This window comes from Gadus chalcogrammus, chromosome 4 (assembly GCF_026213295.1).
Source record: "Gadus chalcogrammus isolate NIFS_2021 chromosome 4, NIFS_Gcha_1.0, whole genome shotgun sequence".
Lineage (NCBI taxonomy): Eukaryota > Metazoa > Chordata > Actinopteri > Gadiformes > Gadidae > Gadus > Gadus chalcogrammus.
In genome coordinates, this window is record NC_079415.1 from 13,909,809 (window position 1) to 13,926,379 (window position 16,571).

A 16,571-nucleotide genomic window follows, 5' to 3' on the forward strand; every position below is an offset into this window, starting at 1 on the left:
ACACACACACACACACACACACACACACACACACACACACACACACACACACACACACACACACACACACGCGAGTGGGTGTGTGTGATCGCCAAAGTCCCCACGCTGATGAAAACCAACGGTACCGTTAGGGGTTTATCTGGTCCCCTGATGGAAGTTAAAGCTATTTCTAATGGTGCCCAACATCTGTCCCTCTCCTTCTAGGTCTGCTTCAGACACTTTGAGACATCAGGCCGATGAGCCACGGGACGGCCTCTGGGGGGGGGGGGGACGACAGGCAGAGGAACGGGCTGATATTGAGGATGGGGTCTACAGGGAGGCCATCTTCCTTCTAATTAGTCATAACGATGCTTGGTCCCTGGGTCTAGGGAGATGGCGGGACGATTAGACAGCCTGTGCAGTACAAGACATTAGTCAAAGATTTGCTTAGTTAACACCTCTTTCGATTTTCTTGTTGCAGTTGTTGTGTTATTTTTCTCCTACAGTTGCAGGAATTTAATTAAGACGTTCGGGTTTCCTTGGTTTACTTCAAGAACAGTTACTTATGGGACAAATCGAATTTCCTTTATAACAGCCAGGGCGAAACATCTTCGCCAGCAATTAACTAACGGTTAAAATGAGAATGTTTTTACACTTCTCATCCTATGGATAAAATAAAATAATGAAAATTTTAGTTTTTATTCGGAAATACACAACGAATAAAGCACACACATATTAAAGCACTAGCTCTCGTTGAAGGGCTGAGAGCCCCTAGCCAACTATCACAGTTTGCCAGGTTAATGGCTTCTATCCCCGACGCGGAGTGATACTGAATTGAGAAAAGGAATTTGATTTCATAACTTACCACAGATATTAACCAATCAGATTGCTTGATTTGAGCTCCCCGTTTTATAGACAGAGGTAAAGCGATACAGTATATGTACATATATATTCTCGCACGCACGCACGCACGCACGCACACACACACACGCGCACACGCACACACACAGCTTTGTGACTTTATATTAGTTTGGACTAAATGGAGATGGTTCCACTGACTCCAGCGTATCCCGGTCAACTGAACAGGAGAAGGAGCATCAGACCAACGGCTCTAGGGGGGGGGGGGGGGGGGGGGGCGCCTACCTTCCAGGGGATCTCGCGTGAGGCCCAGCTGGCTGATGATGTAGCGGGGGATGTCGGTCTTGATGCCCTGGCCCTCCTTGGCGTGGCCCTCGGCCGCCTCCAGTAGGTGGTAGAACTCCTCCGGGTCGAACTCCTGCAGAAACAAACGCACCCGAACATGGTCAGCGGTACCATGGTGGAACGTACATGGAGAGGCTGTGGCATTGTGTCATTGGTTGAGGGGCACATATACGATGGAAGAACCAGAGGGGACTTTAATTAGCTGTACACGTCCGAAAACTGAACTAACTAAATCTAAATCATAAATCATAATTTAATATGAAACTGTATTTCTTATGAGCGATTATGTTGAGTGTTATGAATTACTGTTAAATACATGTCACTGCACTTTTCCTATTTCAAATAACTTTAGGAATGTGATTTTGGATATCATCTGATGAACTACCCAAAGAGGCGGACTCTTTACATAGCAGACGATCACAGAGAAATGTCTCATTCTCCTGGGGGTGGCGGGAGACAGGAGTCACGTAGTATCGTACCAGGCATTCCAGGAGTCGAGCAGGCCGGGCGATGATGATGAGGAGCTTCTTCACCAGCTCTTTGATGAAGTTCACCTCCTCGCTGTCAGAGCGCTCCGTGGACTGCAGAGAGAGAGAGACGAAACGCAGACACACTGACTCGACTGAGAAACAGACAATGCAGAACCAAGGCACACTCTTCATCTTACTTCATCTTACATCTTCGTCCAACCAGAAAATAACATCATACCCAATTCTCTGGTTCTTCTCTAGTGCTGGAGACCAACATTGCGAGTAAAAGCTATCTTGCGGCGTTGCATTTTAGATTCCTATGAATAATGTTTTTCTCTTTCTGGTCTTCGCTTTCCTAATGTTGGCTTTGGTCTGCCCTCATTGTTTCAAAGAGATGGTTTGCCCTAGTAAAAATGTGAAAGCACTTCCTAAAACGTGAGACCTTTACAAAAGGCATTGGAGTGAATAACAATCCCATTCTAACACAATTATATACATTATAAGCCGTGGTGCCGTCTGCTTATGGCTGCACATTCAAATATGACAACTTATAACAACACCAACTGCAACAGGTTTCACTGCAACTAAACCCACTCAATACATCCAGATTGTACTTGTGAAGACGAATTCAACTCATGATGCCAACCGCCCACAGAGGAAAGCCCTCCATGATCAATACCTAAACGATGAGCATCCAGACGGGCGCCTCACCTCCTGGAAGAGCCGCTCCAGCTTGTCGGTGAGCTCGCAGAAGTAGCTGGAGGTGATGTGCCCCAGCCGGCTCTTCTCCAGGCAGTCCCGGGCCAACTCTATGATCTGGTGGTGGGCGAACCCCAGCACCCCGTCCGCCAGGGGGAGCACGCTCTCCGGGGAGCTGCTGCGGATGACCTCCAGGATGCGCTCTTCCATCTGGGCCGTGGCCTGGGGAAGGAGGAGGAGAGGGGGGAGGGGGGTTAGGGGATTGAAGGGCAGCCGTGCTAAGCTATTCAAAACAAACGTTAGCAAAGAAATGCATAAAGATGTACAGATGAGACCTGAAAATGGCCAGAACACCTTAGATCAAATTGGCTTCCGTTTTATTAATAAGTTTTCACGATCAATGTCAAATAATTACACCGTTTTCCGATTGATTTTCCCGTTTAGGTGAGTAGCATTGTAAGGGGAACGAGGTACACAGCTGGAAATAATAAATGAGGTCCCACTGCAGTGGTTCCAAAATTCAAAGAAACCTCTTCAGATAGTTCTCTGTTGGGTTTGGCTCATTTTAAAACAGGTAAAAAAACAGTCCTGGTCCTTGATTCTGATTGGCTTGAAGCTGTTAATATACTCTGTAAATACTCTGTAAACATCCATTTTAAGTATTAATGCACTGCCATCTCAAAGTTTGCTCGCCTATTCAGCAACCATTTTGCTGTCTTGATGAACTATATTGCTTGGCGGAAGAGTGATGATTTGTCATCAATAAATAATGGCATTTTTTGTTGCTGTGTGTTTATTTTGTGAAATCTCACTAGGCAGTCTATAGAAACCATTGCAGTGACGGTTTCAAAAAAAATCAACAAGCTTCTTGAGGCGTCATGACATCATTATCGGATGTCGGTGATCCTTCAGTGTTTTAAGAACAGCTAGGAATACAGGTTGATTTTTTACTTTTTGAATGGGTCCATTTCATTCTTTCCACCTGGTATATGGCCATGAAACCTTTCAACAACCTGCTCGCCCCATCTGTAGTGTACTGCTGGATGTTTGTTTTTTGGTCCGGGCTCCTACTGAATGACATCGTTCCGCTTTACGCTTCGTTGGAGGGCGGTAAACAGTGTGTGCTCACCTTAGGGAAGCGTTCCTTGTACACATGATTCATCATTACGATCTCATGGTCGTAGCAGGACGGGGACCTTCCAGGGCTGCCAAACAGAATGACACCAATTAACATTGACAACATTTTGACACTTAAATCACACATCTATGTTCTTCGCGGTCATGCATACTTTCATCCAGAGCGTCTTCAGTGCGGACACTGAAGGAACCCCCGCCCCACAATATTATATCCTATATGATATCATGATGTTATTATGGGATGTCGGCGGCGTACCTGAGGCTGCGGGAGCGCGGCCGCATGGGCGTGACGCGGCGGCACTCGTCCGCCCCCCCGATGCTCTCGGTGCAGAAGTGCTTGGACAGGAAGTGCAGCTCGTCGGGGGTGGGCTGGAAGGGCAGCTGGTGCAGCTTCTCCTGTGATGAACAGGACGACTGCAAATGAAATGAGCACACATTGGACCGGACCAGAGGGACACAGAACCCCGGGGGCTTCCATCGCAAACTCGCCGGTTGCCCGGTCGTTCTGCGGGGAAAACTGCCGGTCGGTACACTAGCGGTCCCCAGGGGTGACGTAGGCCGGGCAGAGCGGGGGGGCTTTGATTTCCATTCTGCAGGACTCCATCTGTGAATTGTGTTGTCGCGTGCATTACCAGTAGGTTTGCACGATGATGAGGTGCTTCCCTGTGTCCATAGTGAGTTTCGTCGAGGGATGATGCGGTCGGTTATTGTGGGGTTGGGAAGTGTAGGCTGTGTTTTACTCTCACTGAATGAGTTAAGCGGATCGTTTTAACTACGGGGCCGTGGATACAGCTCTTTCTGATGGAGTTCTCCTAATGCTCGGCGTAAAAACACCCATGAGGTCCCTCGCTCCATCGATGCCAACATGAGGAATTTACTTCAGTCGTCCTATAAAACGGTTTCTACTCTGCTCCCCGGTTCTCATGGAAGGGGAGGGGGGGGGCGTCTCACCGAGACCGTGGAGCTGGGGGTGTTGGTTCCATAGCCCGACGAGGGCAGGGAGGCCAGAGACCAGCGGCGCCCGTCGGACCTGGTAAACAACGACATCATCATATCGGTTACTCAACTCAATAAATCAAAAGAACGCTGCCTCAATGAATGGCATGGAGACGCTCTAACAATAATAGACCTTCTTCAGAGTGGTTCATCTCAGGACAGCCCCAGCTGTCGCTCATCAGACTAATTAAGGGTCTGCTCCTTTGATGTACCAGGGCACTGGTGGTAGACTTGTTAATTAGTGTTATGAGGGACAGCTGTGTTGGTCCTATGATGAGGGCGCTGTGAAAAGGATCTGCCATAGCGCCAGGTATGGACGTCCCCATTAAAGACGCTTCCATTTCATGTAGGCTTAGCCGTCTACAATCATAGGACTAGAGTTATAATAACATAACTATCGTTCTTTCTTTAAAGTTCCATCACTCCCCAAATATTATGGGTCACACATAACTTGGAGAATAACGTGATGTACTTGATGAAAAAAAAACATCCATCCATCACTTATACTGTAGCTCAGGACTAATTAAATCCTGGCCAATGAAATCGGAGGAACAGTGATCAACACATTGATTGGATGACATGGTAGAACAGTTAAACATGTTGTATATCACCACGACAATGGGGTTCAAAATGAGTGCCATCACGGGGGGGGGGGGGGGGGGGGGGGGGAAGATGCGATGTACGGGGGGTTTATGGATGGTAACCTAGCATGGGTTTACCTGTCTGCTCTGTGGAAATGACTGTAGTTCGTCATGAAGATAAAGGAAACAGAAAAGTAAATAGAGCATAAAGACTATGTAGGAAATAAAGAGGTTTTAATTTGTAAAGAACAGATAGTATTTATTTCTTGGGGAGTGGGGGGCTCTTTATCAGTCACACACTGGAGTGTTTGTAGCTATGTTGTAGCATCAAGATTTTATTGGAATTTGACCGCCGCAGAAACTTTAGAGGTTTATTTTAAACACACACAGAGCGGTTGATTTAAAAATAGATTTGAAGTGTGGAACGACCGATGAAACATAAGCCAATTCCAGAACATTCAATGCTTTAAGATTTTATATATATATATTTTTTACTCTATCTGTTGCACTTTTCCAGACCATAATATGCAGGAGAGTTCTTACCTTCGGGCGAAGGAAAAGTGAGCAGAGGCACTGGGAGAGAAGTTCCTTGGACTGTCTTGAGGGCTCGACCCTAAGAGGAGGGATAATATTTCATACAAACATATTACAACCCAATACAGTATGGTTCATTCAGAAGTCTACTAACTCAGTTTTATTAATCAGGGCCAACTTATGAAAATGAATAAATCCCTATATAATATACTTCCAATTTTTCAGTTATTCATAAAAACATATCAAAAAGATAATTAATAACGGTTGGTTAATTAAATAAATAATTTAAATTACAAGGTACAAATTATTCAAAACATTGTTTTTTAATCATGAATCTCTTTTATTCAAAGCAGCTTAAAGTGAAATCAGATACATTTCATCAAGGAGCAGTTAGCTTATCTTCTTGAAGCTCTTTTAGAATGTCTAAAAGGTTGATTGCAGTTACTGGGCATCAAACACGCAACCTTTCGTCTGCCAAACGAATAGGACAAGCCACACTAGACAACAGACACTCAATATGATGTAACATGAAGATAATGGGAATAAATACCTTTATACATGGGGAGCATTGTTGGAGTGTGCATGGGTGTGTGAGTGTGTGTGTCCTTGTGCTTATATGTTTGGTATTATGTTTAGTATTCACTTTTTATTATGTTTGTGTTGTTTGTAAGAAAGCCCTCGAAAATGAGATGGTACGTCTCAAGGGTCTATCCTTGAAATAAAGAATAAGCCAGTCAGTCAGTCAGTGTGTGTGGTTCCTACCTGTGAGTGATGAGAGAGGGGAGTGTGGTCGGGGTAACGCTGACGACTGCCCACTTCCTATCAGGCTCTTCCTGTTGCTGGTTCGGCAGCTGTCCACACCAAACACAGACGTAAACAAATCAGACACAGTGCTCCACCTCAAGTGCTCTTCTGTCCAGATACATATTATCCTCCCCCCCCCCCCTATCAGCACAAAATGGATAAAGCGAGGTTTCCAGGGAGACACAGAGAACCAGGAATAATAATAAAGTTCCTGTAGAGGCTAAAACCACAAAGCCCAGAGAGCATGTATTTTCGCCTCATATTTGTAGTGCCACCCAAAAAATAAATACAATCATATTGTTGTTCTGGGAGAAACACGTAGGGAACATAGAAATGTAAAGCAGGGCTGTTTTCAATCTGCCCCGACGTGGCCGTGTGCTTTGGGCTGGAAGGAAACAATATCTTCTACACCGAGCCAGAGGAATCCAACACAACACCATTAATGATTATAGTAAAAACAACACCCACAGTACGTTGTGTGTGCGTGCTCGTGCGTGCGTGTGTGCTTGTGTCTTGACATTTCATAATGAGTTATTTGTTGGGTGTGTGTACTGAGCATCACAGCAGATGAGGTTTGGATGCAAAACACGAGATCTGATTCAACCTAGTTCCCACCAAGATCTCTCTCTTGGATGGTTCCCCTCTTAAAGGAGCGGTACGAGTTCCTAGATGTCTTCATATTGAACGGCTCCCCACTGTCATAGGAGAGGTTAGAGTCCCTCGATGTCTTTATATTGAACGGCTCCATACCGTTATAGGAGAGGTTAGAGTCCCTAGATGTCTTCATACTGGATGGCTCCCTTCCATTCGCTCCCGGTTCATGTTGCACATACCAATGAGTGTTTTGTTTCGTGCGACAGTCACTGGCACCGCCGTGGTGTGAAACTGTGTTTCAGAATCAGAGTACAGCGCGAGACGTTCGGCACACTCCGTTTTTTTTAATTAGGTGACCTCTCAAAAAGGGTGTGCGCCCCACTTTGTTATTTGCGTTTGACCTTAAGCGAGATTTCCCAGGTTTGTTCTAGATCCAAGGTGGTACAGGCCGAGCAGCAGCAGGGTGTGCAGTGATAGGTCAACTGCAAGGTCAAAGATAGATCATGAATCACCAGAGCGAGAGAGGAGATTTTTTGCGGTTAATCTTGTATTTTTTGCCTCTGAAATATAGCAGAATGGTTGTTTGTTCGCAATATGTCACAGGAAAAATGCTTAAAAGACTTAAATAGGGCTTTTGACTTAAGTCATTAGTATGGTGGGAAGATGCATGGTATCACGGTGCAGAGAGGTAGAGGTAGAGAAATAGAGAGAAAGAGAGAGCCATGTTCAGGTGACAAACTGTGCTCAGATCCTCTAATACATTGCTAAAAGACAAGTATGCACACATATGCATCCCAACAGTTCACACTTCTAAAATTACATATGCCTTCATCTTTCGCAAAGCTAGCAAGGCAAAGCTAAACAAACACAAGACAAAAAGAAAGGTAACATTTTACATTAAGGGTACATTAAGAAACCATGAATCAACATTAATTCATTTTTATATTGCTTGAGGGTTATGGAGAGTCATCAAAGCATTTATAAATGAATACCTTACATAAAGACCACTACCCCTAGGTAACATGAACACCATTTGTCCATTATTTCTAGACCCTTAGTTCACTGTCAATTAACCGTTCGTTAATACTTATACCGCATTAATTATTGTTATTTAACCTCCACTGAATGCACCCTTATTGTAAAGTGAAATCATGTAAGGACTGCGGAGCCTTTCGAGGATTACCTCAGACATGACGAGCAGCCAGGGAGCGATGCCCCCACCGGATGTACACAGAGCCCCATTGACTATTCATTAGAGGTGATCAGGCGGATTTTGCGTCAAGGTCGACTTTATATACCTTCAGTGACTTGCGACGCCTCACTGCCTCATGATACAGAGAAGAGGAGCAGCAGAGAACATAATGTTTTGAAGATGGATTCAGGAGGATATTTGACTCTTTTTTTTGCATTGCCATGATTTTTGTAAAAGTAATAAATAAATGACATAAATTAACTGTTCTGTTCGGTCACATTTTAACATAAACGTAGTTGCATTGCTAATCGCCAAAGTTGGAAGTCCAATCCCTGTCCAAAAGACAAAAATGCCAAGAGCCTTATGCAACCCAGTTGATCGGTTTAGCATCGATGAAATGTAGCAACAGAGCTAATCTCATGCCACAGGTACTTAGATTTCACAAAACATACACCTCGAAAAGAAGCCAGCAAATAACACCAAGGGTAGACAGGTGCCCAGTCAAACAGGATCAGATTTAATATACTCTATTTATACCTCCTCACTGGATTACATCCAGTCCCCCCGACACACACACACACACACACACACACACACACACACACACACACACACACACACACACACACACACACACACACACACACACACACACACACACACACACACACACACACACACACACACACACACGGGATTGGTCATCACAACGTCACGTTGCAATGACGCCTCCATTTTGGAAGCATAGGAGCATTCAAATCTCTGTTATTATTATTTTTGTTTTAATGTTGTTTTCGTAATTGGTTATTTATCTTGCAAGTATTTGTCGATAAGGGAAGACAGTTGTTTTTTAAACTTCCACAGTGTTTGTCATGCAAGACGTGGCAAAACAATGTTTAAATTTGCCTAGCGTACGGTATATTTATGTTGGCTAAAGACTACAACTCTCTTGAGACCTCTCAATATGGCGGAGCATCGCCAACAAACAACAAGATCCATGCGGCATTCTTATGGATTCAAAACGCTGTGGCCTTGACTTGAATACAAAAACACCTTTCATTACACAGCGCTTAAAGGCCACTTCCAAAGGAACCACATTCAACAGAATAGACACCAAGCAGAGAATTTTGGAACAGAACTTGAACACAAAAGACACAAATACTGTGGATTGTGTGTGGATGATGGCTGTTGTACATTGTGCACAGGTTAAACCACACATCAGCCCACACCCCCAAACACCCACACAGAGATCTCCTACACTGCTCTGTATTGTTATCATCTCACCCTGTGTCCATGGGCTATAGGAACCCTATAAAAGCCCCCTAGGTGACGTGTAGCAACCAACAGTGTTGTTACACTGACCAATCAACTAGGGCCCGACCGATATTGATTTTTGAGTGCCGATGCCGATTATTTTCAGAGAAAAATTACGATTACGATTTAATCGGCCGATAAAAAAAAAAAAAAAAAAAGCATATAAAACGTAGTTTTTGATACCTTAAATATACTTTAAACACTTTTGACGAATATGTGAATTGAATGCAGAACCTTTGAGTGTTTTAGAATACATTTACAGTCAAAAATTAGTGTAATGTAAAATGTAAAATAAATAACTAACTCCCAATGTGCTGCGCTCGTGAGCAGTGACCAACACGTGCGTGCTGAGCAGTATGGTCTCACCGTTAGAGTCTACAGTGTCTAACAAATTAACATGGCCTGGGAACTAAAGAAAAACAGGCACAACATGCTCAAACAACGTGTCTTGTGTACATTGGTGAGGTGAGCGCGCAGCTGCCTGAGCGAGCGTGCTTTCATGTTGTACGGTAAAATTCAATCTCCTCTTTTTTACTCCAGCTAAAGTTGTTAGTTAGCTAGGCGAGTAGGAGCGCAATCTGCAGGATACTAAGCGCAATAACATTTCTAAAAAATAAAAAAAAATAAAAAAAAATAATCGGTTGTAATCTGCGTCTTTTTGGCAGATGTCGATTATTTTCAAAAAGGCTATAATCGGCCGATTAAATCGGCAGGCCGATGAATCGGTCGGGCCCTACAATCAACAGCTTATGATGTGCTATATGGCTTGTACATGCATTTTCAAACTAATCATTGGATTTTTGGTTGCCACATCGGACTCAATGGTTGTGGTACTGAAAATCACAAATCAACACATAAATACAGCAACCTAGGGTAACAAAAATGTTGTTTGGCCAAATCTCAAATGAGAATCACAGTGGCACTTTCAAAGACACCAACGTCTCCCCAAAATGACGAACCATTTCACTATGAATCACTGAACAATAACCACAGAACCATTTGGTCATTGTTCATTATGATGGGACGTGTTCCCGCGCTATGGGCTGAGCTCTGAGCAGACAGCAGCTCAGCCAGTGTAGGTGCTGATGTGAGGGAAGGGATCGTCTCACACAGCTTAAGGCCGATGAAGGAGCCGCGGGCGGAGATGATAAGGCAGAGGAAAGTAGGCCATGTTATACTGCGGACATGTGAGACTCCTGCTTTAAATAATCTTTTAGAAAAGGACTGTTTTAAACCAGATAACACAATAGCACAGATGATTAAGGCCTGTCGTGTTCTGTCAGTGCATTATTTAGCAAAAACAAAACAAATTAATTCATTCATTTCCCACTATTTAGAGACTGAAGATATTGAAGAGTGACTACGTTAAATTAAAGTGTGTGAAAGTTAAAGGGCTTTGCATTGATTCTGTTCTGAATTCATCAACCTTTCTTGTGTCCTCCCCGTGGGAAAGCAAGGCGAGCATTTCTTCATCATTGCTTAACCTTCCAGAGTATTGCTTTGAGAGGTTTAAGGTCGCATGACAAGGAACGACATAGCATTACTAAGCGTATTATGAAAATGGTCCCACACCCCATTAAGTTAATCTTCTTCCTTTAAATCTATTCTAGATTCTCTCACTCTCACTCATGAGGTTTGGAAGGAAAATATTTAAATGTTATTTTTTTTGTATATACATTATGTATATACAATATACCATTATGTATATACAATTATTGCATTACATTTATTATCTATTAAAGTGCTTCACCTGAAAGCAGATTTATTTTAACAACTCATCCTTCATAGAGATCTTTTCAATGTCTTAAGAAAATGAATCACTTCATAACTGTGGGTTACCAAACAGATCCACTAATGGTACATAATGTCCTAAAAAGACTCGATGTATGCTAAGCTCTTTTGTACGAAAAAATAGGTCAGGCCATGGATTAAAATAATGTGCAGTGAGCAGCACTGTAAACAGTATCCACTGATCATGAAAGCATTTAATAAACCAGTTCAGCAACACTCATCATTTCTGGAACACGGTCCCCGGTAAAAAACAAATCATCACGCATCGTCTGATATCAGAAATAGGATGATATGAACATCCATTACTGCTGCAGACTTATTGTTCATCTTGTAGAAAATGGATAGAAACAACCGTTTTTCCACCCGTCTTAAACACACAAATTTGAACCGTCTGCATGGAGTACGCCCCAGCCCCTCTGACCCAGCCGTCCCAGCCGAGGAGCGGACCAGAGACCACCCCCCCGAGGAGATCGCCCTCCTCCAGGTTACCTCTTGGAGCGCCGCAGCCTCGCGCCGCTGAAGAACTGGGGCATGTTGAAGTTTGACAGCAGCGTCCACAAACCGGGGTCGGACATCGCCTGGTCTGTGTCGTCACGGTGACCGCGGGACGACAGAGTCAGACTCCCGAGAGGTCCTGACGGACCGGGTGAGGGGAAGTCCGCCGCGGGGCTCCTTGGGGGGGCTGGTCAGGTCCCGCCAGACACGGGGAGGAGGACGACGCCTCTGCTCGGGATGGGACGGGGTCGGCGCGGGGGGGTCTGCGGCCAGATGCGGCATGGACCAATTCAAGAATAAAACCAGCAGGGAAGAGGGCGCTCCGTCCTCTGCTCTCCCGTCCTCCTCGCTTCAGAGGGAAATAGTAAATCCGTGGAGGAGGGGTCTCGGGCGAAGCGCGCGGCCGACGTGAGCGAGCCGTCTCCGGTGTTGCTGAGGATAGGACCCCCTCCTCTAGCTTCTCGCGCTGTGTTGCCGTCCCGCGCCGTGGGACTGAAGTCCCAAACTCTTTTGACATCGCGGCTACCTCTGCTGGCCCACATGCTCTGTATCATGTAACAGGCATCTTCCATTTCACATCCAGGGAGGGGGGGGACGGTGAGTCAGAATGCTGCTGCATCATCAGCAGACACAGCCTTCCTACAGTCTGGCCCCCCTGCATACAACGCTTAGGTCTGGCGTATTAAGCAGCTCTTATATTTGAAATGGGCTTTTCCATGAGTCGGTCCAGAGATGAGTGTGTGAGTGTGAGTGTGAGTGTGAGTGTGAGTGTGAGTGTGTGTGTGTGTGTGAATAAGCTATGACACAGAATCGCAGATGTATTGCAAACTAAAACAACTGTAATAGCGCGCGCGCGCGTGTGCGTGCGCGTGCGTGCGAAGTTATGATGACACAGAAGTATTGCAAAATAATCCAAGAGTAATAACTTGGACATGTGTGTGTGTGTGTGTGTGTGTGTGTGTGTGTGTGTGTGTGTGTGTGTGTGTGTGTGTGTGTGTGTGTGTGTGTGTGTGTGTGTGTGTGTGTGTGTGTGAATAAGTTATGACACAGATTCACAGATGTATTGCAAAATAAATCAATGTAATATCTTAGAGCGAGTGAGTGTGAGTGTGCACCATTCACCCCAGACAATGTATTGAAAACCTAACAAACCTCGACTGATGAGCCTAACAAGGCACTATACTCCCCCAGTGAAACGGTGACAATACTGGAAACCCCACAAAGTTGGCCCATCGATTGCGTGCGTTGAATACGCCAAACAGAAGAAGAAGAGACCGCATGTTCATCGTTGTTTAAGCTGGCGTCTGGGGAGCCAGAGGAGCACTGTGATGATAAAACAGGATGGGTCGTAGCTAGATAAGTGGTCAACTTGTAAAGTTTTTACAAGGGCCATGTTGGGGCTGGGGGGCACAGCCAGTCCACACCATCAGGGAAGAGAAGGAGCCCTGTCTCAGCAACAACTCTTCAAACTGAATTTTTCTAATTTTTTTTTTTGGGGTCTGTACTTACACTACACACGCTACCAATACATGACAAAATCAATTGCTCGCATTCAGGATTTAGGATCACTACATATGATCCTCAACGTTGTGTCGATGTTTCAGACAAACGGTGCAATGTTACAATTTTAATCCTAGAATAGGACTGATTGAAACAATTGCGATAAGTTAACCAGCTGCTCCTGATGCAGCAAGACCAGACCTCCTGAAACGGTACACCAGCAAAACAACCCTGACTGACACCCACATGTTCCACTACCATCTCAGCCAAGACTATAAAATATAATTAACAAGCATGTCAGGGCACACGGCCTGCTTCCATATCAGGATGTCCACCAAGCTCTCTCCATCGGACTCATCCCTCTGCACTGGCGAAGAGGACTCTAAATAATATAGACCCTGAACCGGTCACAGCTTTTCTTATTTTAAGACCTTTCCACCTCAAAACGGATGAATTAATAAATGACAGAAGCATGACCTTGACTGTATAAATTATAACTGCTCCACTTTTCGCCGGATCATAATCTTCACATCTTCTTCTTCCTATATTCACCAGCAGAGGGAAACTGTTTTGTTGTTTTCAGTGAAATCTAGGTTGGCTGCCTTTTGGGCACAATTTGTGACATCACATCTGTGGAACCGATCTGGGTCCAGTACAAATGGATGCAAATTGAAGATTGCGATCTGGTGATCTGAAAGGATGAGTGGACAATAATAGACGACTAGGCGTTAGTTATAGAAGACGGATTCAATGTAGACAACCAAATGTGGACTCCGTCCATGCATTTATACTTGTTAATGTATTCTAGGTATAACAAGGTATAGAGGAAAATATTCATTAAACTAATTAGATGATAGTAAATATGGCTTTAAACCAGAGAGATGATGTGACTGGACAGCTTTGCATCAGGACTATTCATATGAACCCTATAGAATACATTAAAGAAAAATATCCATCCATTCATCCCTCCTTCCATCCATTACAAATGTATAGATACTTGATATGCTGGCATTTGACATAGGATACTTAGTGCGTACCAAACCGAGTAAGGCTGGAGTTGCGATATTTTATCAACTATTAATGATCAAACTGGAGTGTAAACCTATTAGTTTTTTAATTATTTTTGTACATAATGAGGATACAAACCTTTAACCACGGATGCATTCACAAATCATCTAATAAGAAGGTATGAATTAAAATGAACAGTGCCCACGTATCGAATCTGAAGGCATTAATTCAGTCATGCAGTCATTTACCACTATACCACTACAAATTTTTAAAATAAATCCTCGAAAACATCTTCTCCGGCAAAGAACGCAGCTTTTGCATAAAGTGCATATGCTAACGCAAAAATACTATTTTTTTTTAGGTAGATACATATTCCTAGTGTCTGTTTTATTCCATCAAGATAAAGTACTGTGAGGCTTGAGATAAGAAACCCTGTGCTTCTTCCCAAGTAATCCATCATGGCCAAGTACACTGTCCAAACAACTGGAGACTAAAGTCATTCTCACAGATTGCCAAAAAGGTGAAGAGTACTGTACCGCTTTGCTTCTAAAAATACTGAAGGGACCTTTTGCTCCGCGGTCCGCAACGATAGCCCCATAGCTGCATTATCACCCTCAGTGTCTGCTTCTTAGAAGTCATGACGCAGATGCATTGCAAAACGAAAGTAGTGTAATAGCTCAGACAGGCAGGAACCCACCTGGATCGGACAGACGGGTACAGCAGCAAGCAATTGACCTGAAGTTGTCGCATCATTCTAATACGATGCCGCCGCCCCCCCCCACACACACACACACACACACACACACACACACACACACACACACACACACACACACACACACACACACACACACACACACACACACACACACACACACACACACACACACACACACACACACACACAAAAGTTCAAGGTCACAGAATAAGCCATTTGGCTGGTGAAAGTGTGTGTTAACAGCATGGGAAAACTGCAAAACAAGCACCAAGGACTTAAGAGCAATGCAAAAGATAGCTGCATGTGCTACAAAGAAAGTAAGTGAAAAAAACACTGCAAGGGTACAGAACAACAGGAACCAGGAATGAACAAACACTGAATGGTGCAGTTACATCTGCTTAGACCACAGCCAGGGAACAATGTAACCAGTCCAATGGCGACTCCACACCAAATTCAGGATAATCGCTTAAATTGCCCACTTGATGCTTTGAAAAAATCTGTGAAAAAGAATGTGATGAAAGAAATCTCAGACAATGGAAATACTGCTTGGTTGCACCAAAGATTGACCAAAATCCTCAATCTGAAATTGGGCTTGAAAAAATGTCTCAGATCAGGTCAACATAAGACTAATTATTACAAATCATGTATCAAGAGAGGACATTTCTTTTAGAAGATCGATCATAGATACTAAATATATGAATAAATACATGCCATTTGGCAACACTTTCATCCAAAGCACATAATCATGTTCTTATGGATTGCCCGTGGATCATGGGGCCCCTCCCCCCGTGTTCTTCACGCCATGCTGTAACAGTGGAGCCAAACAGGACAACGTGACTCTGTGACACAACGTGATTCACCCATGGGGGGGAATTAGCGGGAACATCCCACTCCGCAGTAGCGGGTGGATTCAGTCATCCAGCTCTTTCACAAGAGCTCCCACCGCGTCACGCGTCATGTAGCGACGGCGAAAGCCATGAAATTAAGAACCGCGTCCCCCCAATTATACATCAGCCCTCGTTAAGACACGGCAGATAACGAGGAGCAGACGTAAGACCATTTATTTCAGATGGACTTTTAATCAAATCAAGTCCATTTTATCCTCTGCGTATTCAAACAGATTTGGAGAGCATTGGCCACTTTGATGTGTTTGAAATCCTACTTAACACATGAAAGAGGAGCGTAAGCCCAAATCACAGATGGGGGTTGGGAGGGGTGTGTGTGTGTGTGTGTGTGTGTGTGTGTGTGTGTGTGTGTGTGTGTGTGTGTGTGTGTGTGTGTGTGTGTGTGTGTGTGTGTGTGTGTGTGTGTGTGTGTGTGTGTGTGTGTGTGTGTGTGTGAGAGTGAGAGTGTGTGTGTTGGGGGGGGGGGGGGGGCAGAGGATTATATAAGCCTCAGTATGTCCTCTTTCCTCCAAACTCAATTTCAATGCCAACAACCAATCCGGGGACGATCACAGCTACAGCAAATAAAATAAAAAAATGGAAGGATTCCACCGAAGTGGTTGACTTAATTTTTTCCAGAACAGACAAATTATAGACCAACACATCAAGCAA

At 44.3% G+C, this 16,571-nt stretch overlaps 1 protein-coding gene across 3 annotated transcripts in view; it reads right to left on the reverse strand.

Annotated features, from left to right (window-relative positions):
• Nucleotides 1-16,571, reverse strand: part of mast4 (microtubule associated serine/threonine kinase family member 4) — a 70,434-nt gene that overhangs the window by 22,969 nt on the left and 30,894 nt on the right. For 2 of the 3 annotated variants that reach the window (XM_056589443.1, XM_056589445.1), the window contains exons 5-12: nucleotides 6,362-6,450; nucleotides 5,609-5,678; nucleotides 4,440-4,518; nucleotides 3,745-3,902; nucleotides 3,481-3,556; nucleotides 2,364-2,573; nucleotides 1,662-1,763; nucleotides 1,123-1,255 (exon numbers count right to left, since the gene is read on the reverse strand). In XM_056589443.1, the coding sequence (XP_056445418.1) occupies nucleotides 1,123-1,255; nucleotides 1,662-1,763; nucleotides 2,364-2,573; nucleotides 3,481-3,556; nucleotides 3,745-3,902; nucleotides 4,440-4,518; nucleotides 5,609-5,678; nucleotides 6,362-6,450 (917 nt within the window). The remainder of the gene's footprint in view (nucleotides 1-1,122; nucleotides 1,256-1,661; nucleotides 1,764-2,363; nucleotides 2,574-3,480; nucleotides 3,557-3,744; nucleotides 3,903-4,439; nucleotides 4,519-5,608; nucleotides 5,679-6,361; nucleotides 6,451-16,571) is intronic. The other variant, XM_056589444.1, reaches the window with a different exon arrangement.